Source organism: Nicotiana sylvestris, chromosome 6, assembly GCF_000393655.2.
Source record: "Nicotiana sylvestris chromosome 6, ASM39365v2, whole genome shotgun sequence".
NCBI lineage: Eukaryota > Viridiplantae > Streptophyta > Magnoliopsida > Solanales > Solanaceae > Nicotiana > Nicotiana sylvestris.
This window is the reverse complement of record NC_091062.1, coordinates 194662458-194687014: the sequence shown is the minus strand read 5'-3', so window position 1 is coordinate 194687014 and position 24557 is coordinate 194662458. Positions and strand designations below refer to the sequence as shown.

General features: G+C 34.2%; 1 protein-coding gene across 1 annotated transcript; it reads right to left on the bottom strand.

Annotated features, from left to right (window-relative positions):
* Positions 1–1067: 1067 nt before the first annotated feature.
* LOC104219968 (two-component response regulator-like APRR1) lies at positions 1068–2752 on the bottom strand. The gene is made up of 3 exons (XM_009770736.2): positions 2518–2752; positions 1583–1744; positions 1068–1470 (listed from the first exon to the last, which is right to left on the bottom strand). Exons 1-3 carry the CDS (start codon positions 2681–2683, stop codon positions 1325–1327), a joined length of 474 nt encoding a protein of 157 aa, XP_009769038.1. The 5' UTR covers positions 2684–2752; the 3' UTR covers positions 1068–1324.
* Positions 2753–24557: the final 21805 nt, after the last annotated feature.

The window sequence follows — 24557 nt, the reverse complement described above, 5'->3', positions numbered from 1 at the left end:
CATGTCCTAAGAGGTGTGATATAAACAGTCTACCCTAATGCAAGTATTAATGATTGTTTTCACGACTCGAACTCATAACTTGTAGGTCGTATGGAGATAATTTTATCTTTAATCCAAAGCTCTCGTTCGTGTCTCAAATTACTCATTAAGATAAATATTTCTACTTATATTATTACTAAAAATTGGTTTGGCAAGAAAGATTTTTAGTTTCTTTTCTCAAACTGGATCGACATAATTGGAGCAAGAGTCATTTTCAAAGTCTAAGTTGGAAGAAATGAGAAACCAAGAAAGGCCATCATACTTCTTTGTTGGGTCTGTTTTCTGCAAAGTACCAAATGTATGAGCTGTATCTTTCCTCCCATGTCTTCCCAGTTTAACTTTATAACATTATGATAAGCTATTGTACCTCAATCAATAAACTATCATTACAATTTACAACAACAATTAGGCCTTAAATCCAAATAAATTGAAGTCAGCTATATGAATTATCGCGGTGCATGTCGCTTTATTTATGCAACCTAATCAATTAGATAAACTAAGAAAATGATAAAAATGATTCAGTGACGCCAACAGGCATTTCTGTTATCTTCATCTTACAAACTCAAAACAAGTGAATTATGAAAAGAGAGAAACTCAGAGCAAGAAAGAAAAGGGCAGACAAGTATAGTAAGCTCACGTTATGTGTGGGGTCCGTGGAATGACCAAACCACAAGGGCCAGAGGCGGATCCAGGATTTAATGTTTATGGGTTCCTGCAGCGACTTCGAGTAAATTTTCAATAGTAACTGGGTTCACATTTAAATATTTGTAGATATTTAATGAATTTTTAGAACACATTTACACTGTTTAGACAAAAGTTACTGGGTTCACGGGAACCCGTATATGACATGCTAGATCCGCCCCTGACAAGGGCACATCGTACGTAGCCTTACCATGCATCTCTGCAAGTGGCTATTTCCACCGATCGAACCCATGACCTCCTGATCACATGGTAGCAACTTTACCAGTTACGCCAAGACATTAATAAGAAAGGAAAGAAAATGCATTAATAAGAAGCAACAAGCAGTGTCCTTTATAATCAAACCAATACTTAAATAACTTGAGAAACTAATAAAGAACATTTTCAATTTCAGTCCCTTGGCATCTATTATTTATGCCAACCATTTGATCTAATAATTGGTAATATCATCAAGAGTAGTTTTCCACCACATAAAGGTCATACTTCAGAGGAAGAATTTCATGAAGTGATATTCCATCAGTTGGAAAACTCTCCATTATTTTGCTTAAGTAAGAATAACACATATAACATCACTAAGAGAATCTTATTAATATACTAACTTTGTGCTGTTTCTTTTCATGTGAGTCCACAGGTTCATTAGCTCAATACTGCTGAATGGTTTGACAAGATAATCTGTTGCTCCAAGCACCAAACCTTTCAAGACGAGAGGGACCTCGTCCTCGTCCAACATCACTTCCACAGCAGAATGGGAGACGAAAAGAAAAGATACATTAGGCGTCGTGAAAGCTTGTAAACGATTTCTACTATTTCAGATTAGAAACAGAATGAAGGAAAAAGAGCTTACTGATCACAGGAATGTGTTTTAAATTGATGTCCAGCTTGATGAAATTGAAAATCTTCGCCCCATTGGAAATAAGAAGAGAGGCTTCAGCAAGTATGATATCTATACACGGCCCCCGAGAGTTCAGTGCATCTAACGCGTCTACTGCTGAAGACACTGGTATAACTGCGCAGCAAGAAGAAGAACAAAAGGTGACAAATCTCAATATATTAGAGAAGCAAAAAGAAAGAAAAATGAGGCATTTACATATCGTCATTGAATTAATTAGAGTTAAGAGTCTTTTGATTCAAGAAGTTACAATCATGCATTTATATGACATCTTCCTCTCAAGTTTTAAGAGATTTTTCCAAGTGTTATAGCTGGCCTAATTGCTGTTAAATTATGTTACTTATCTACTGACAAGTTTTCCTAAATGGAAACACAGGGCAGCAATCGTCTTTCTTGATTGTGCGCTTAGGATTTAAACAGGAAATGCCTCTGTTCCCATTGGGGAATCAATTTGGTTAATTGTATATTAATTATGCAGACAGAATATATCCATAAACTGACAGAATATGAACAACTTGACTAATTAGTCTGGTAACTATCTGTCTCAGTGTTATCTCACTTAACTTGTTATGATAGGAAGTATCTTACCTAATCTAATAATTTCCCAAAATGGAAAGTATAACTGAGTGATTTAGAAAGTAATGTTGGAAACCATAATAAGGCATATCATACCTAATCTAATACTTCCCTAAAACAGAAACCTAATTAAGGAGCATCATACCTAATCTAATACTTCCCCAGAAATGGAAAATATAACAGAATGGTTTTGAAAGTAATGTCGGAAACCACAATAATAAGGTATACTATATAAATTATGCATTACTACAATATAGGGTGCCAATGCTAAGTTTTCCAACATATAGAATAAGGTATCGCGGAGGAGATATTACCCTGGTAACAACATTTCTTAAGAAGGGCTAATACTTCCTGGCAACTCTCAGCATCTGTATCGCAAAGCAGAACCCTCACATTGCTCAAATCCATCAGATCATTGCTCATAAGATGATCACGGTTACTACAATTTCCACGTAAAATAATGCTCTCACTCTTGTCCATAGATACTATATAAAAGTAGTTTGGAAGAAATAATAACAATATAGTTTGGCAATGAGGACTCTCAATATTCTAGCAAAGCTGTGTTTGTTATATACATGAGCTATAGCCAACAAGGAGTTTGGTTTACCAAATTTTTAAAGCTGACCTAACTTTTAGATGGATATATACGTTTGTCCCTTGTACTTCATTGGAAGAATGAAAGGCTTAGTTCCAATTAGCAGAAATGAAGACTAAAGCGGTTTTGCTAATTCCATTTTCGGATTGTATAGCTGCAGTTTCAATTGGAGTAAACTCAACTAATAATATCCCTTCTGTTTGATTCCTCTTCCTTTTCATTCCATATTCCTGAGATCAAATCTGATGAATACAAAGAAGAATCCTCGTACTCTCGGCCACTGATGTTCATACTCATCGCTTCTCAAAGGCACTCAAGCTTTTCTAAAGGGATTGAGGGGGATGACTATATATGCAGCCCGTGCACTAAGCTCCCGCTATGCGCGGGGTCAGAGGAAGGGCCGGACCGCAAGGGTCCATTGTACGCAGTCTTACCCTGTATTTCTGCAAGAGGCTGTTTCCACATCTCGAACCCGTGACCTCCTAGTCACATGGCAACAACTTTACCAGTTACGCCAAGGCTCCCATTCAAGACTATATATGCAGCTAAATAGCAAATAAGTTGGGAGATTGCTGATCAGAAAGAACAGAGGTTACATTCTAGTTATTAGGATTGCTATAATCACACTGGGAAAAGTTTGGCCAGCTTCTCATTGCCCACAGTATTTACACAATGGGACCATTTTGGAAGCATCACATCATCACATGTGATGATAGGAAGGAGAAGGTTAGTCGGTTTTCGTTCTGAAAGCATATATTACTTGTTGTCACCAAACAAAAACAAAGCAAATCAAAAGATAGCTAACAATCTATCATTTTGCATCAGATTCACGTGTTGCAGAAAATCAAATACTTATCATCTTTGGATCACCTAACCAATTCTAAGTCCAATGAAAGACAATCAACTGATAATATTCAGGTTTTATATGACAAATCATTCACTTACTTTACTACTAATGCTATGGACGTAGGGGACGTGAGCTTTTGAGGATTTTGTTTTATGATCGAATTTAGAAACACAACGAATATTAACATAATTAGTAGATTTTGATTAACAAAAGCACGTGCATGACTTTTTCCATGTGCACACTGCATTATTCATATTCAACCTCACACGCAATGCAAATGCATAAGATGAAAATCGAAAATGCAAACAGTTATCTGTATCGTTCCAATTTTAAACGCAAACAATTATCTTATAAGTATACATCAACTATCAACTACACACAACAACAAGGATGCCTCAATTAGGGTCTATATGAATCCTCGTTGACCAAGTCGTGACAACAACAACAGACCACTGTAATCCACAGGTGGGGTCTACGCATACCTTACCCTACCTTGAGAAGGTAGAAAGATAGTTTCTAATAGACCATCGGTTCAAGACCAAGTCACGAGGAAGCAAAACTTTTTTTGGTTTTTAATAAATTGAATTTAAGCTTAATCACTTGCCACAGAATAATGAAAGAAAAAACTGAGCTTACTTTAAGAAATATGTTAATCTCACGTTAGTTGACGAAATGAGTTGTTGTCTCCATCTAGAGCAATTCTTACCTCATTATCTAATTTTCTGTGTTGAGTTAGGCCTAAGATTCATTTCTTTATCCGGTATCGAAACAAGAACCATCCATATTTTTGGTTTACCTAATGTTGGACCCTCATGTTTTATTGTACCCGCTCCAAATGTCCAACCTGGGTATGCGCGAGCAATGTGATATCCACATATCGCTTTTGAGCAAGATTATCAATTTGCATAACAGGAACTGACATTGCGTACGGGTAAAACCTGAGCTAATGAGCACCCCGATTTTTCGGAGGGGCAAACGAAGCAAGGACATAACCACATGGAATCGAAGCTAGGAACCTCTCGTATTAGCGCCCGAGCAAAGCGCTTACCACGGGATCCATCGAGATGACGTCCCCCAAAAGCGGTTCGAGCTCCAAGACCTCGTAAAGCATTACCAGATGGTTGCACACGACTAACGAAGGGCTGAGATATCCGCGTTCAACCGTATATCACATCATGGATCTCGGCCCGTAGTAACAGATCAGTGATTAACGAAAAAGAAGGTTTTTACCTTTCTTAGAATTGTACTTAGGGTAAAACTCCCCCACTAGGGGAGGTTTATTATTCAATAGACATTTTTGTGACACGCATATCAAGGCAATATAAACTTGTTTTCTCTCCTTCTAAGTTATTTGAAAGTTCTTATTTTGCTCATGGTTCATCACACATAATTTGACTCCGATTTCAAGACAGAACAATTGTTAAGCTTAGGTCCGAGCCCAGAGTCAACACCATAACTGGTTTGGTTATTTATTTCACCTTTAATTCGCTTATCTAACGTTATTTATCACTTGTATTAAATTAATTCACATATCCTTAAAACCGCGTACAAATTCAATTGTTATCTAATTTTTAGGGCAAATAGACATAGTTGTAGTGGTAGCAAAATGGATATAAAAAAATAGTTATCCACATATTATCCATTAAAAATGGGTTGGATAATGAATTTTTTAAAATTGGGTCAAATATGGATAAGAACCATATTATCCACTTAGAAAATGGATAACCGATGAATAACTAATGGGTTTAACTTTTACATTTGTTAAGCCTCAAATTGGGAGTTCCTCAAGTGATCATATTCAAGAAGCTATGGATAATATGAATATCTATATTTTTCGTCGGTTAACCTATTTTTTATCTGTATTAATATGGTCAGGTCGGAAATTTTTTTCACTTCTTTTAAATTTGAACACCCTTGAAAAACTTTCTAGTTTCGCCACTGGCCACCCCTACCTGTGATGATAAATCCACCTGAAAACTCAACCTGGGTCAACTAGCAGAATCATTGTAGACATGTAATATTTGACCCACGCATTAGAATCACCTCTAATAGTTCTAGTATTTTTAGGATATTTATTCGGGTTTATTTCTATAGGATTTTACTTTATTACTAATTTTAAGTCTATTTTTAAAGCACAAAAAAATCGAAAATACAAAAATAGTTTCATGTTTTATTTTATTTCTATTTAGTTTAGATTATTAATATTTTTATAGCAATATATTTTGTTTTTACTTTTATTTTTTGAATATAATAATTTACATAAAATTGATAATATATATATATATAGTACATAGTATGATATATTTTACTTTAATCATAATTAATTTTAAATTATTTTTTTATACAGAAAAGGGTGAGTTAAATTGATGGATTTAAAGGGTTATGGTCCCCAATTTTGTCCCAATTTTGGGCAAGAAGAGGCCCAAATCTGGGCAGCCCATCCTTTTCCCTTAACCCAACTGAGATCTGCCCAAATGACCCGACCCGCTCCATCTTCCTGATTAAATCGCGGTCATCCATTCACCAAATCCAACGGTCCACCTTATTTTCCCACACCCAAATACAAACTCAGTTATATCACTCCAACCCCTAACCCTAAAGACTAAACCAACCGCACCCTCTTCTCCCTCACACCTCCTGCTGCCATAACCCAACCCAAACCTCACCATAAACGAACCCTCATGGTCCCCCCTCCTCTCTTTTCTCTCTTCCACATCATCAAGACCATAACGACCTCTGTCAGAAGAAGATATTCCATTTTACCCCTTTCCACGAGCTTTTGCTTCCCTTGAATGGAATTCGGATTAATGGTAGACGTAGGATTTGAAGACTTTAAATCCTAGTCTTCCATTTGTCTTAGAACCATCCAGAAAGAAGAACAAGAGGGGATTTTCATTTGGGGGTTTGAGATTTTCGGAATTTATTGAAGGGCAAATGCGGGTTTTTGGGGGAATTTCTTGTTGAAGAAGGAGAAGCTTCAAGAGGGAGCTATATATTTGAGTCTATACAGAGATGGGGTTTTTTTTCTTTCGGAGAAAAAATGGGAAAAGAAGAAGGGCGAGGGTTTTCTGATTTTCATGTTCTTCTTTCCAATTTTCACTTCATTGGCGTACAAAAAGCTTAGAGCTCTCTATTAGTCTTTCTTTTGATTTTCAAAACAGAAAATACCAAAAAGAATATATCAGCTTCTGATTTGTTTAACAAGAAATGGAGTTTAGATGAGGTCCGTCAACTGCTCGAGAGGTATTTGTTCGTGGTTCCTGCCGCTGCTGTGTCGCTGGTTCGATTCCTATTTGTCTGCTGCTGTTACTTCAAATTTCAGTGTCGAGTTCACTTGTATTCAATTTCAAACGAACTTAATTGAAGAATTTTGCAATTTTAGGTTCACCTCTCTCCTTCCTATTCTTGTTAATGGTGATTGAAACATGATAAGAGTTGTAGGTTTGTCAAATTTGGAAAGTGTTTGAGTCGACTTAGAAAAGGCATGGGTTGAGGGAGGATTTGCACGAACATGTATGGGAGTTATACTTAAATGTTTTGGAATGCCTTTTGGCTCGGATTATTTGCCTTGTGACCTGAATGATTGATGTCCAATCGTTTGTGAAATGGTGCAGTTTAATATTTGTTCATGCTTGTCTCGATCGCTTTCATTGAATACTCGGGCTGCTGGTTTTGTTATGTGAATTAGCATATGAAAATAAGTGAATCATGCTTAGAGTCAAGTTATTCTGCCTGTCATATTGCATTTCATTCACTATGCTGCAACTTACTGTTAATTTTTCTCGTCATTGTTAGTTTTCCTGTAATTCACATGTCTGCACGCACTTAAGAGTTATTGAATGTTAATCTGACTCTAACATACACTTCAACCTAGTGAGTTTGTTGATTAATGGCATCCCTGATTTGCATATTGAGATCATTTCCTCCATGAAAGGTATTCTTGCTTGTTTCAGTCCATTAGCCTTTTTGTTTGAAAACACATGGCATTTGGTGCTTTGCTTCTTTTGTTAACTAGAAGATCGATCGCATGACTAAGGTCTAGGATGATTATTTCATTGCTCCTGAGTGTATTTTGTTGGCTTATTTGAGTTGAACCTAGATAATTGACAAAGTTGGAATATCTGCGATTGTGATTTAATGTTGAATCGCATTGAGTGTAATCAGATTACTAGTGTTTAGATTCATTCACATCTGGTGATTTCTTATTGATGTGTCTATGTGCATGCAACTTCACTTGTAAACAACAGAAGGTTAGTATTCATGTTTTGCGGAGACTGTATTTGAACCAAGGAATTAGAAGCCCTGTTGTTGCCCTTTGCATAACTCAGGTGATAGTGATTCCGTATGCATTTGACTGCAAAGTCCTTCTGTTAAGATAATAGATTAGATCTCCATTTAAAGGACCTATACATGTGTAGCTTTAGTGCATTGAACATGAATTGTTTCTCTTATTTTCTCTGTAGGGAGTTTACGCTTTGGTGAGGCCTAAGGCGTATATTTTAATGTGCTTATCTGCATGTGATGTCCTAGAATATTTTAATGTGTTTGTCTGCTTGTGATGTCCCAGATGGTCGAATGGTTTTATCAATTGCCTTTTCACATTGGTTTGTTCCAATAGAAAACCATGTTCTTATGTTCTATTGATGAATCCGCGTCATGCAGGTGTTACATAAGTTTCAATTGAGTTTAAGACAGGGTCCTTCATTTAAATGGTGTTAGTTGGGGTGCTATGAGTGAGATCAACAAGACGTAGGTGACTCTTATCATATTTCAAGCATACTAATTCTTCTTTATTCTATTTTGTTACTATCTTCTTTATTAGTTTATTGCCTCAGTGTTTGTGTGTCTTTCTGCATTATTTGGCCTTATGGAACTTGTTCAGTTAAATGATTGTTGGGCTGTGGGGGTAGGGAGAGGCCGAAGCCCATTAACAATTAATTTATTTTCCTGCTTTAGGTAACCCGCTCGGCCTAATAAAATGAAAAGTTAAAAACAAAACATGAGCATGAATCGAATTGTTTCTTTTACTTAGTTCTTTTATTTAGTTCTTTTTATTTTCTTTATTGATGATATCATTCGTTAGGAGCATGTCTAGGCCGACTACACCTTGGTTAGGCAAGCCTTAGGATTTTTGTTAGTTTCGAGGTGAGAGGTCGTTCCCTTAGTTAAATTTGTCCGGGGAATGCCCCGAGGGATTTGTATATATTTTATTATTTCAGGGGTATGCCTCTAAGTGAATGTGAATGGAAGCCAAAAGTAGAAACTTGTAGTATTTTTATTTTATCTTTATTTTTCTTTTATTTAGGTGGGGATGACCTCGAGCCTCTTGTGTGTTTATTTTCCTTTTTCTATGTTTTCTACCTCAATTGAATATGTTAAAAGCCAACTTGATCATGTACGCAACCGTGACTTTCACGGGACTTGGGGAGTGCCTAACACCTTCTCCCCGAGTCAAATGAACCCCCATACCTGAATCTCTGGTGCAGACTTAATTTTAGGGTCTCGAGTGTTTTGAAAGGAAAAAATTATTTTAAAAAAAATGGTGACTTGACACATCGAAATGAAATGTCAGGTTGGCGACTCTAAGTTAATCCTTTTGAACACAAATTTTTGTCACTTTCTAATTGAAAATCCTTTTCAAGCTTTCTAAAATCTTTTTATTAACTTAAGAGGATTAGTGGGGGTTATTAAAAAAGGAGTGTGACAATCATTAGCTCTTGTAGTAATTCCAAATTGTAACTTCAAGCCTTAAAAGAAACTTGTAATTCAATATAGTCATACAACATCTGTATTATGTGAATCAAAAATATTGAAATTTATTAGGTTCTTAACTAAGAAGCCCGTACTACCGCCAGTGGAACCCTCAGTTGCAGTTGATGTAGAAAACCACGCAGAACTGGAATCACATTCTTCTATTACACGTCAACAACAATAACAACAACTCAGTAGAATTCCACAAGTGGAACGGAGCTAGTCTTTCGGCTACGATTTGGTGGAACCCAATAACTTTAGTATAAACTCTGAATTTGTCTTAAGAAATTCATTGTATGTATAAATTTTTAATTTAGAACTCATAACTTCATATAGTGCCTCCGACTCTGGGTCTGGGAAGGGAACAGTGTACAAAGATCCGTAACAACAATAGAAACTAGTGCTTTGCTTTTAAGTTGTTGCCCGATAGGAAGTGTAAATGCCTAATTTTTCCCTTGTATATATATATATGTATGTGTGTGTGTGTGTATGTGTGTGTGTATTCTTTTTTGTGTATGTATAGGTTTTAAGAGTTGAGTAATGGTTTGATAAATGGGGTAGGGATTGAGCTAGTGTAATTTAATTAAATTGGCCCAAAATTGGCCCAAAATTTGAGCCCAAATCCGATCCAAAAGGGGGCTGCCCAAGAAGAGCTTAAAACGACGTAGTTTTGTCTTGAAACTACATCGTTTTGGTTAAGTGACAAGATTCAATCTCATCCACTCATCTTGATTTAATCCAACGGTCCTAGTTTGATCTTCATCCTAGGTATTTAAAGCCTAAAATTCCCAAAAATTTGCCTCATTTCCCCCTTATTTCCACTCTCTTCTTTCCCTCTCATCACTCTCTCTTCTCTCTCCCCCCAAGCCGCCGCCGCCCCATCACCGCCGCCGGAAATCGCCCACCGACGGCGACCGACCTCCAATCCGCCCCAAAATTTCACCACTTCTTCCGCTCAACCTCCTCTCCATGAATCCGAACCCTAAAATTCCATAACCCTTCTCAATCTCCGTAGATCTAAGCTTAAACGACACCTTAGCCGCCGCCCACCACCTCCAAACTCCGAAAATTTTACACCACCGGACTTGTCTTCTCCCCCTCTTTCCATATCTCCAACTCAAAATCCGAAAAAAATCGACCACTGCCGGCAGCCGCCCCCACTGCCGCCGTTCCGCCGCCCCTCTACTGCCACTGCCTCTCGCTTCTCTTCTCAAACCGGCCTCAAGCAAGGTTGTGTCATTCATATCGTTGAAACCGGACTCGGATTCGTCGGAATTTTTGGTTTCAAAAATATCAACAATAGAAGCTTGCTCGAAGTCGTACCACTGCCTATCGTCATTTTTGGGATGCTCGAGTACGTGGTAAAATCGTAATCCTCTGCCCCGTTATTAATTTTTTGATTTTTTGGTTAGTTAGAGTTAGTTTGTGTCTTGTTTCTTCATTTAATCCATTTTTGATTATGTTTGTCTAGTTGGTTTTATTAAATCGCTTCAGCGATAGCGTGCGTTCCGTTTGGTTTTAATAGTTAATTTTTGTTTGCTTACGATTGGTTCATAACACATGTGTTGAAGTTTAATTACATGTTTTAATACTTGGTTTAGTTTGAATCAACAGAGTGATATTGATGTTGTTAAAATTTGAAGTTTATGTTATTTTATCACAAAATAGGGTGCTAGTAGCCTGCTTTTACTAGTTAGAGTGGCTGAAATGACATTTTTTTTTCCTTGTTTCTGACATAGTAGATTTCCTTTGACCTTTGGACAGATTTTGAACAGTGTTTAGCACACAATGTTAGTTTTTGTCGGACAGACTTTTGGTGAACCAAAATCTATCCAAATTTGCCTATTTAAGGGCTGCCCTTTCCTCACTTTAGGGAGGACTCCATCACACTTCCATAGAGCTTTTAGAATTACTTTGGACACACAAAAACATAAAATAATTTCAGCAGTTGAACACATGAAATTAAGCTGAAATGGTGAGCTTTAGGAGTGAATCTTAGAGTGCAAACTTTTAGAAAAGTATAAGTCCTCTTTAGAGTTCGTTTCTGGGTTTTTCTCTAAGTTTTCGAGCTATTTTAACACGGATTTGCTGGTGGTTTTCTACTGTTTTGTTGTTGTTTTTATGTTGCTTTAGTTGCTGAACTACTATTTATTCTTTTGCTATCCAGGTAATCCTTTAAGGCTCATAATGTATGTATTTTCAGTAATGGGAACAACTTGAACATGTTGCACCATTTAAATGTGTTTGATGTGATGAATAGTTCGACAACAAAAGAGCTTTGTATGTTATTGTTATGTATCAAGCATGTGATAATGTGAATATAGTCCTTCATAATACTTGAATGTTGAGTTGTAAGTTTTTTGAATGTGATATGTAAGTCGTTTATGGATTTGTAAGCATGTTTTCAAGCTATTGTATCCGAGTAACAATGCTAAGTATGCCATGAATGACTTTAGGTGTATAACATATAGCATGAGTTCGTTTTAGTTGCTGAAATTTCACTGTCAATATATGCTTCTAGGAATGCTGTGATAGTATCATTGTGAATTTGGCCATTTTGCCGGATTTGCAAAAGTGGCTATTTTTGTAAAGTGGGCGTTTATACAATTGTGACTATGTAGTTAATGGTCATGAACGCAAATTAAGTAAAGAGCTAAGATTATATCAACTTTGGGCTTTATTGAATCAAAAATAAAAGCTGGTTCATTTACCTTTAAACAACAAAATTACCCCTTTTCTTCTATATAGCATTGGGCCAATTGAAATCCATTTCTTGGCCCATTTTAATAATAAATTCTAGCAGCCCAAAAGCTCTATACAAGTTGGCCCATTTTTTTTCTTTTAACAAGAAGTTGACTCATTTCTTTTAAAATAGATAAAGTTGGTCCAACACTTATTTGCATAATTTTTCCCGACTATAAAGCTCGAAAATAATAATAATATCAATTTTTTCTACTATTTTAATTAACTCGTTTTCTTTTAATTAATTTAAACGCTAGGCAAATAGTAGGTGCGCTTTAACTTCACGGACTTACTTGTGTAGCGTGACGCTTAACTTTTAGTAAGTTAATTCATCAATTTCATGTCATAGTCAATTTTTTAATTAATTTATAAATCTTTTCTCATAATTACGGATTCGCTTGCATAGCGTGGTAGTGATATTTTATAAATTTTTCGAAAAAAGAGGGTTAATGTTTCCTCCAAGCACAATTGTAGGAATTTTTTTTTCAAAAGTAAATAACATGCTAACAATGGTCTGTCATGACTACGGATTCGCTTGCGTAGAGCCATTATGACTAAATAATAAATTTCGTCGATCACGCATTCACTTGCGTAGTATGGTTATGACATCTTATAATTCAAAAATATTCTTTAATTTTTCTAATAATCAAGAGATAAAAGAGGATAGGTAAAACATGAAAATAATATAAATCACAGTTTGTCCAAAATTAATTCCAGCCAAGTTTAAGTCAATAAAGCGACCGTGCTAGAACGATGGGACTCGGGGAATGCCTTATACCTTCTCCCCGGTCAACAGAATTCTTTACCCGAACTTTATTTTCGCGGACCGATAAAAATAGAGTCAAACCTTCCTTTGACTAGGAATTTAAATAAATGGTGACTTGGGACACCTAAAAAATCAATTCCATGTGGCGACTCTGAACAATAAAATAATCTCTATTCAAATTTTGTCATTTTAATTGGAAAAACTCTTTAACCCATACACATATTATTATTATTATTATTTGGAGGGGTAGAAAAGGGGTGTGACAGCTCTGGCGACTCTGCCGGGGAAAATACCAAAATTCGAGCTTGTACATGTTGACTTTTATCTGGCTTTATTAATTTTGTATATAGTGATTTATTTGCGTCTAATGTGCTACCTGTTCATTTTTTACTACTTCGATATTGTTGAACTGTACATATAAACTGTCTTCTCACACATCCCTTCTGAGTCTTCTTGAAATTAAAAATTAGGCATTTGCTTGGCATAACCCGCTTTCTTTGAGATAGCCGAGGTGCTTATCACCCGGTGAAAGATTTTAGTCACACATATTTTTAGGTGGGGAGCACCACCAGTTAAGCCAGAAGGTAATGTTACCGGTACACTGACCCTCCTCGACTTGATTTGTCCACTCGAGTAAGCCAATCTAGATATCTTCTCCACCAGGATTTAAACCTAGAAGAACAAACCTCATGCCGGATATCCCTAGTAGGTTCGTTTAATGTGCATCACGTGCATTTGACTTAGCGAAACTCGACACAGGTGCCATGTCCGTATAAAACAGGTATCCTCTTTGAGACCATCATATCCATTTATGTGCTACTTGCTACATTATTTGGAAGGCTTGCTTACATTGTTGACCGGCTTTAGAAAATTGGCGTAACGGAATTATTAAAAAAAGAGAAGAAAAAAAGGGAGTCATTCTTTTAGTTTAGCGCAAATAAACCCCTTTTAAAAGAAATATTTTGTTAGTAGTCTGGTGTGAGGTGTAAGGATTATTTTTCATAAAAATAAAAAGGGAAAATTACCTAGTTTCACCGAACTACGCGGGTTTGATTCTCACCGATTGTGAGATACGTAGGCAAACTTTATCGGTTCCGACCCCAATTTTCAAGAAAACCCAAAAATATTTTCCTTTAGTTCCTTCTTTAGAAATCTTTCCTTAGAAAAAAAAAGTTTTATAACTCAAAAAAAAAAAGTTTCATTCTTTCTGAAGTCTTTCATATGGAAAATAAAATAAAATAAAAAATCAAAATCCAAAATACGGATTTCCTTTATTTTGAAGAATGTTTCTCAAAAAATTCAAAAAAAATGAATTGAAAAAAAAAACTTTTCATTGTTTAAAAGTCTCTTTTTAAAAAAAATTGAAAATTGAAGTCCAAAAATATTTTGCTTTCCTTTAGAAGTACTTTTTGTGAATAAATAAAAAACTCGGATATTCAAAACATTTTTCTTAAAAGGCCCCTCTTTAGAAAATTAAGAGGCAGCATCCAAAATGCAAAAAAAATTCTTTCTTTTTTAGAAAAAGAGAAAACAAATGAAAATTCAAACAAAATATTTTCTTTTTTACTTTTAAAATTCTCAAAGTTCAAATCAAAAGCAAATGAATTTTTTTAGAACTCTTGCTTTCAAAAATAAAAATCAAAACATCAAAAAATATTTCCTTTTAAAGCATTCCTTTCAAAAAATTCCAACCAAAACAAAAGAGTTAGCTTATTTACTCTATTCTCGATCTTCCCAAACTACGCAAGATCTGATTCATGCGAGGTCATGATATGTAGGCAATTCCCATCGGATTCGATCATAGCCATAGAATTAATTGAGTGAAGAATAAACTGGAAAAAAATAGAGAAAGAAAAATTGAGTGAAAAAAAAAGAGAGAGCTACAAGAAATAAAAGAGTGACAAACAAAAGAGAAAAAGAGAGTGCCAAAAATAAAAGAGCGGCAAAAATGAGATGAAAAAAAATCAAGAATGATTAAAAAGAGGCCGAAATGAAGAAAAGAGTTACAGAGTAAAAAGGGCTAGTTAAGGCCGGGATGAAACATGCAACCGTTCAAACACATGGTAGAAACGTTTAACTGTTTAGGTGCATTGCATCCAAACGTGCGATTTTCTATTTGTTAGGCGTCTCAAAACTAACAAGGTTGTTCGATGTGCAAACTAGCCAAGTTTTGGTGATTGGTTTTGTTGGTAGTCTAGTCTCCCCTATGTCACAAGATCCAAAGGCACAGATGGCCTCCGCAAGCAATCTACCAATTATCGATCCTGAGGATAGCCCGACATCGGCTATTCTGCAGCTAGAATCAGCAGCTGCTGAAGAGAATAAGATGTTGCGTTTCCGCATATTGGAAATGTGGGACGCCTAGTTTAATGGTAGGGAACCGCCAAGTGCAATCCCTGGGTTTCCTAAGTTGATCCCCAGGTCAGTTGAGGTTACCAACGCTCCTGTGCCCAACCCACTCATCCCATGCGGGCACCCTCCAATGCCCTCCAATGATCCTGGCATGCCTTCTGTGGTTCGCCCCCATGCACCGGCTTCAAGGGCACCGCCTCCAATGTTCATCTTTTAGGGTCCACAGCTTCAACCAGAAATGACATATGTGACCCCGTACTATTTCACTCAACTCCGCAATATGATCTCTCAGTAGAGCAAGAAAAGGTTGTTAAAAATCTCGAGCAAGAGGAAATTGCTCGGAAGATGAAGAGCCTGGAACAAAGCCTGAGAAACATGCAAGGTCTAAGTGGCCAAAAGAGTGTCTCATACTCTGACCTCTGTATGTTTTCACATGTCCACTTGCCAACTGGCTTTAAGATGCCAAAATTTGAGAAGTACAACGGGCACGGAGACCCAGTCTCTCATCTGTAGCGATACTGTAACCAATTGAAGGGAGCCGGTGGAAAAGAGGAGCTGCTAATAGCCTATTTTGGGGAAAGCCTCACCGAAATTGCTTCTGAGTGGTATACGGATCAAGAAATTACTCATTGGCATGTGTGGTACGATATGGCTCGAGATTTTGTCCGTCAGTTCCAGTATAATGTGGACATCGCTCCCGACAGAAACACTTTGTCCAATTTGAAAAAATAAAACCGCGGAAAGCTTCCGCGAGTATGCTGTCAAATGTCATGAACAAGTTGCGAGGGTAAAGCCTCCAATGGACAAAGTTGAAATGGTCAGGGTCTTTCTGCAGGCCCAAGACGCTGACTACTTCCAGAACATGATGTCTGTTGTGGGTAAGCCGTTCGCTGAGGCTATCAAAATTGGGGAATTGGTTGAAAACGGTCTAAAAACGGGCCGAATCTTGAGTCATGCTGCTTTTAAAGCCACATCACCAGATGTTCAAAATGGTTCAGAGGGTATGATAAATGGAAATGGGATTGAGGAGGGAGCTATGATGGTTTCAAGCTCGAGGGGGGCTCGCAGGTCAATCAGCCAGTCATATGTGCCTCCTATGGTCTCACCACACTATTATCCCCTTCAAGATGGTGCTTATGCTGTGGCACTGCCTCCTTATGCAGTGATGAGCGCGCAATCTTACGCGCAACCACAACATTATACACAAAACCGAGCTCCACCTCCCAGAAATGTCCATCCTTACCAAGCTCCATATAATCCTCGACCAAATGATCCCCAATACAATCCTCACCCAAGAGAGCCTTTCAGAAAGAATCAGTTCACCCCTATTGGTGAATCATATTCAAGCTTGTTCCAAAGGCTAATCAGGCTAGATCCATTGCAGCCAGTGGCCCCGAACCGGCCAAACCCCAAGTCCCCATCGCACCGAGCTAATGCTAGATGTGAATACCACTCTGGAGTAGTGGGACATAGTACGGAGGATTGTTGGACCCTCAAAAGGGCAGTTGAGATTTGATTTAAGCTTAAAGAATTATTTTTCGCGATGAAGAAGCTCCTGATGTGATGAACAATCTATTGCCTGCCCACAACATCGGGCCAATAGTCGGAATGATTGGTAAAGATGAGAAATTTGATCCGGCATAGAAGGCCATTGCAGCCATTGTCGAGACAGAAGAAAAGCTAAAAAAAATGATTGCCAAGCATGAAAGTTCCCCATCAGACGGGAGTCTTAGTAGCCAGTCTTGCTATCCTTTCTACGTCCGGATTATCTCAGGGGTGTAATCCGGGTGTTTTACTTTATTGTCTTATTTTTCGATGTAAATCCTTCTATCTTCAACAAAAAAAATCAAAAATCAAATGAAATTAATATTTCATTGTCCAGTAATGTCTCTTGTCATTTTCTTATTCTCTTTTTAGTTCTGTTAAATGCAGATTTCAATAACATGACATGCTTGCGGACTTCATGCCTAGATCCTAAAATGCTGTCAGACTTTGAAATAATGAATCAAAAATCAGAATGCAGTGCAGATAAGTTTAAGGAAATAAAACAAAGACTCGGAACATCTGAAGGAAAATTGGTTCCAGATTGGAAAGGTCCATATATTACAACAAGAGTACTGCCAAAAGAGTGCGTTGTATTTGAGACACATCGTAGGAAATGTACCTGTAACAATTGTCAATGCAAATGAAGCCAAAAAGTACTATGTTTGATCCTCCATATCTATCTATACTATATTAAAAGCACGAAGGCCCTTAGCGAAATGTCGTTCGCCTTTTTTACCCTTTAAAGATAAATTTCATGCCAGACAAAATAGTAATTTAATTATTTTCCTAATAGTTAGGACTTTTTATTTTCCTACTATTTAGGACTTTGAAATCAACTAAAATTATAGTTATAAAGTATTTCCGTATTTGAACTATTTAGGAAGTCCTAATATTTAAGAATTTAAATCAAGTAAGCTTTTATTTATGTAAATTCTTTCCTTGTTTGTATTGGATAAAATAAGTACTAGCGTTTAAGTATGATTCTTCTTTATAGATTAAATAATCCTAATTCCACACAAAGAACATTTATACAAAATTAACTTTGTAATTATGAGTATGTTTCTTTCTCTAGATACAAGCGAACCAAAATATTTTTAAGAAATTACGAAGCTTAAAATAAAAGAACAAGCCAAATATGTATTTATCGGAAAACAACGAAGGTTTTGAATTTGAAAAAATTAGTTAGTGTTAGATGGAAGAATTATTTTGAAATCTAACATTTTGGTTAGTTGTCATGTTTTGAATTTTAAAAATAAATATTCTCAAAGGAAAAAAATAATTGTTCATGTTCGAGAAAATTAACATAACAATAAATATGAGTATTTAAAATACCTAATAACGTAAAATTTTATAGAGAGAGTTATATAGAGTTAACTCTCACATAGTGTAAATTGATCTATATACCAACTTTTATACCTTTTGAAAAAACTAATTTTTCCTTCTAAAAGTATATCTACGTTTAAAATATTTATCTAACGTGTAGAACTAAACCTAATTTTAATTTTAACAATATTTTTACTGCTTCTAGAATAGTATTAGCATAGTCTTTTTAGAACCCGTGAATTGCATATCATTTTATTACAATCATAGATACTAGGTTCTTTCCTAATTTGTTGAAAACAATTACTATATTTTTCTTATTAATTAAAGTATATAGCACAATTTGTATTTACGAGAAAAAATGCATATTTTGTTAGTTAGGTAAATTATTTGTGTTTTTTTATAATGAACTTAAGAATACATAAATTTTTAAATAAATTTTACGTAATTAAATATTCAAGGATTAATGTGTTCTTGCTAAAACTAAAAATGAAAAATGATAACTTGTGAAATTAATGTAATAATATTATAAAATTTATAATAATTTTTAAGCTAAATATATTGACTGACATGATTGCAGGCTTATATGAGGTATAATTTTTTGGCTTATTGTGTTAACTAGACTAGATAGGTTCAACAACTGCTATTGTCAAGAACTTATATTTTTTCTACAATATTTATTTTATCACCCAAACATAATTTTTAATAGAATATTTATGTAATATTTTAATAGTTCATACTCATCTAGATAGTGTTCACTGCACAATGGTTCGTATTTTTACCCTCTAATAATAGCTTTCATGTTGCACAAAATAATAATTTAAGTTATTTTTCTAAATTGTAGAAATCACCATTTAATTATTTTCCTAATATTTATGAATAATCGCTTAATTATTTTCCTAACTCTTAGGACTTTGATTTAAAAAATTATGTTATGTGATTGGAGTCCTTCATATGATCTCTATTTAGATTTAATGTATTGAATTCCAAGCATTTCACGAGTATTTTTTTATATTGGGTTTACGAGTATTTTTTATTATAAAAATTTAGGTTTAGTAGTCCTTATTTCTTGGTGTATGTGTCCTTATTTTCCTCTCTTTTTTCCCAGTTTTAGGAGTACTTTTTCAAGATTTACGAGTATTTCTTTTAAATAATAAAATGCTCATTGAATTATTTTTCTCATATTTATAATTTTAATATATATCAACTAAACTTTTGTTATTAAATTATACTTGGGAGTAAGAATAAATATTTAGCAATCACAAACGTAGTAATCTCAATCAATCCCCATTTTTTTAAAATTGAAGTACCAAGCTTAAATAAGAAAATATTTTAATTTTAAGAAAATAAAAGAAAAAGTGTTGGTAATATTCAAACACTAATGGTTGTACTAATATAAAAGTCCAAAAGTGATGTCATAGCAATTTTTTATTACACTAGATGTAGAATTCTTATTGGATAAAAATTATAATTACAGTTAAATATTTTAAACTTTGAATGAGCTAATATAAATATTTCAATCAACAAAAAAAAAAAAATCTCTTTAACGTTAAGATTAGTCCTAATTAACCAAAAAATCTTTGCTTTAACTAATTTGCTAAAAAATCCAAGTGATTCTTTTTAAAATTTATAATAAAAAGTAAGAGTCAAACTGTTAAAAATGCAAACTTTAAAATAATAAGGATAAAACATTATAAGACAAAATACATTCTAAGTGAGTTGCCATTAGTTAATTTTCTTTCTTTTGGTATTCATTTAAATAAATGGCTACTCCCTATATTTTTCTAGGTACAAAGCTACTTATTTTAAAATATTAACTTAATATAGACATTTTAAAACTTAGCATTTGATAAATTGATTTACATGTTCTTCGTATACTCATATTTCATTGATTGATGCTAAGCACACGTGCAACGCACGTACACTAAAATTAGTACAATATTAAAAGCACGAGAGCCCTTAGCGAAATGTCGTTCGTCTTTTTTATCCTTTTAAAATATAGTTCACACAGGATAAAACAGTCATTTGATTATTTTTCCTACTATTTAGGAATAATCATTTAATTAATTTCCTACTATTTAGGAATAGTAATTTAATAATTTTCCTACTATATAAAGCTTTGATTTTTCAATTCCAATTCACACGGACAATTCGTTCACTGTCAACTCCATTTACAGTTAGACGTATTAAATTTCTCCTGTTAGGTTTAGGAGATCTTTTTGGTTTTCTAAAATTTTAAAACCAAAAGCAATTTAAAAAAAAAAGAAGCAATTTGTTATGAATAGAATTTTATTTAGAGTGAATGTCTATCTTGTAGAGAGTTTTACTTTGTGGCTAAGTCATTTTTCCCCTATAAATAGAGGGGTCTTACCCCATTGTAAATCATCCCAAAATATCAATAAGAATTACTCTCTCTTTCTCTGTAATATTGTTCTTCTACTTTTATTGTTTTATCACACGTTATCAGCACGAGACTCTAATCAATTGAGTAGAAGCTTTGTGATTGAGCATAATGATTGTCAATTGTTCCATAAACTTCCTTCATGATTAAATTCTGGATTTAAGGTAAATATTTTACTTTTCTCTTTCAAATTCTTGACATTCTATAATTTGATTTTAAATACAAGCAAAAATGATAAATTTTGATTGCAACTCTAATGGAGTTTGAAAGAAATTATAACCACCCAAATTAGTAAAATTTCTATGCCTTGTCATGATTAAATTCATGTATGATTGTGGGCAAAGAATTGAAAACCCCTCCCATTAAATTTGCTCCATTCTCATTCCCTTAAGAAAATGTGATAGCAATATGTGATAAGTCTGAAAGAAAAGAAAATTATTATTATGAATGTGTCAATGGATGTGGACGTGACAATGGACGAAATTATAATTGTCATCATTATGATAATGAGAACAATAAGGATTCTCAAAATAATCCTTCACTCTGTGAAAGTAAAATTTGTCATCGATTTGACATGAGATTTTACAAAGCACATAAAGATGATTTGTCCATTCATGATGTGAATGTGACAACATCTAATTTATGAATACATATTCATTCTTGGAAGAATATGAACGTGCTAGTGATAGTGAATATACCACACTTACCTCTAGAGGGAGGTTTGAGATGAAATAAAAAAATAATGTCATTATTATGGCATGAATGATCACTGGTCACGTACTTATTGTACGCCAAAATATTATAGTAATGTGATTATTAAAAGACAATGATAATGCAAGAAACAGAACTTGCATATAATTTGACCATGACCACAATGGTATAACTTTTTCTTTAAAAGAGATATTCATCACATGGATGTTGATGAATATATGGTAGTACAAAATTAATTGAGAGCTCTAGAAGAGCCAATTATTACTATTTTGGAGGAATGCAATTGATTATCATGTCAATTTATTGTGTTGTAGTAAGTCTCAAAGAAACTTATTCAGTTTCCAAAGTACACGCGAAAGCGGTTGATTATATTGAGACTATAAATAAAGGAAAGATTTAATATCTTCTATTACTACAACTTATAGCGGGATAATATGTATGTGAAAAGCTACCCAATTTATTCTCCAGTTTGTACTACACAAATAAAACAACACCACACTAAAGTGGATCTTTATTGATATAAAAATCCATATCATAATAAATATGGTGTTTATCGATAATTGCACACGTCATGTTGTAAACCTGAACTTTATCGATATTGATAATTTATTCAGTTGGCATAATTGGTTTGACCATATCAATTTAAGTATGATGTGCAAAAATAATAGAGAATTCACATGGGTTAATATTAAAGAACTATAAAGTTCTTTACGAATTCTTTTATATTGCTTGTTCTCGTTAATTAATTGACCAACTAAAATTGGGATTGAATCCCATGAATGCTGGAAATATCAAACGTGAATATGGGCTCATTCACCTGCCATGTATACCACATAAGATGCATCTATGAGATGGTTACATGTGCGATTATTATTAACCCGCAACTTGGTGTTTGCGAGGTAATTTGCTCAATAATTTAATTTAGAGCATAATTTCCAGATTTTCTATCCAAGATAATTTATCTTGATAAGTTGAGTTACATCACAGTTGGTTTAGCAAAATAATTTATTGAGTGCCTCCACTTAATAGCTAAACTATTCCTTATGAGAACAAAGTTATATATATCAATTTGATATATGTTATATACGAAAGCATTCTCCCCTCACAAGTGGATTGGAGTCAGGAACCAAATAATTTCATCTTATTATTATTGATGTGCGGTGTATATTTTCATTAACACCATAATGCACAAAGATGGATTTCCAAAGTTGAGGAAGCAAGTTAGTTTTTCTAACATGAGGGGGAGACAAGATACAACAGTTGAGAAAAAGTTATATGGAATGAATTATTATTTATACATATAGATCCTCGAATAGGATAATATGAATCTGAAGTTCATAAAAGGATAATTCATTTGCAATATATTGTAAAGCATGCCAGACGCATTTGCTGACCCAAAGAAAGTAACTATATTTTCATTGCAAATGCTCATATTAAGTCCTATAAGGACAAAGTCTATGGTACACTTAAAGCGTATAGACAAATCGGTTTCAAATAGAACTTCTTGATAAAGAAGATGAGCAAATGATCAAAATGATCATAATAAAGGAGGCAAGTGATCTAGAAGATCACATGACATAAAACTTCATAAAGTCTCATGAGAGATTTAGGTACCTGAATATATGAATGAAGAGATCTCTATGTTATGTCTTTATGAAAAAATATTGGAATCGATATAAAATGTTTGTCGACGACATCTATCATAGCGCTAAGTATAGATGAGGATCTTAAGTCTATCAAATATAGACACAAAATATTGGCCAAATGGAAGAGACACAATTCGAATAGAATTGGTTTCATATAAAAGACATATAATTTTGTCTATGTTGTTCAAATACTTGAAAGTATAAAGTCAATGGTATGTGCAATCAGTTTTCGATATCTTATATGTCTAGCATGACATGAAAACTTGATATACATCTAAAGTCTCTTTAGATGGCTTATATGACTTAACTTATATGATAATCCATGAAGGATTTAAGTTGCTTAAAGCATATACAATTCTTGATCATTAAGTACCACTTTCTCAGTGCAATTTGTGCACATTTGTATCTTGCTATAACTATAAGCATGATAATGTGATAGCGAGGATTTTCAAGGTGCAATATATTCATTGGAGTTAATATGGCTGATTTATTCACCAAAACTCTGCCGACGTCAACCTTCAAGAAGCTAGTGTACAAGATCGGGATGCGAAGGCTCAAGGATGTGAATCGATCTCATCAGGGGGAGTTAATGCGCGTTGCATTCTTTTTCCCTTACAAGGTTTTGTCCTACTGGGTTTTTCTTAAAAGGTTTTTAACGAGGCAACCAAAAGGCATATTATTAGAGATGTGTACTCTTTTTCCTTTTCTAGAATTTTTTTCCCATTGGGTTTTATTTTAGTTAAGGTTTTAATGAGGCACATTACTTATCGAGTAGACATTCAAGGGGGAGTGTTATGAATAGAATTCTATTTAGAGTGAATGTCTATCTTGTAGAGAGTTTTACTTTGTGGCTAAGTCATTTTTTCCCTATAAATAGAGGGGTCTTACCCCATTGTAAATCATCCCAAAATATCAATAAGAATTACTCTCTCTTTCTCTGTAATATTGTTCTTCTACTTTTATTGTTTTATCACACAATTAATATTATTAGGTTTAGTATTCTTTTATCCCTGTCATAATTATCGTAGGATACAAGTCTCATCTTTAGTTTTCTAGAATTAATGTTACTTTAGGTTTAGCATTCTTTTACCATAACCGAATAAAAAACCACCAATTAATGTTAGTTTAGGATTAGTAAGCTTCTGCAGTATTAAAATCAAAACCATTTAAAATAAGGAGGAAAACACTTTTATAAAAAAAAAAAGTCAACATGCCACATTCTTTATCATAAACTCCTGATAATATTGATGTCTGCAAAGATAAATTTATTTGTGCATGTACGATTATTAGTCTTCTTCAGTTGTAAATTATAACATATGTTTTTCTATTGTGTATTATATAATTATAATTATTTTGCTTAAAGGTAATTATCTATAATGGTAATCAAGTTTCTCTTTTTCCTATAATATGCTTTCTATTCTTCCTCTTTTTCTAATCCATTTTGTATCTGAATGAGCAGTGATGGTATTTTTTTTATTCAGAAATTTTATCCAATGTGGTTTATTCAATTTATTGATCCGTGTTATTTTCAAATATTATAGTAGTAATTATTATTATATTATTAATATTACAAAAAAGAAAGAGGAAGAAAGAATGAAAATACATGCACAAACCTAACGTTTGGTCTTGCATAGTCCGTTTAGGATAAAATATTTAACATATAAAATCCTTAGGTGAA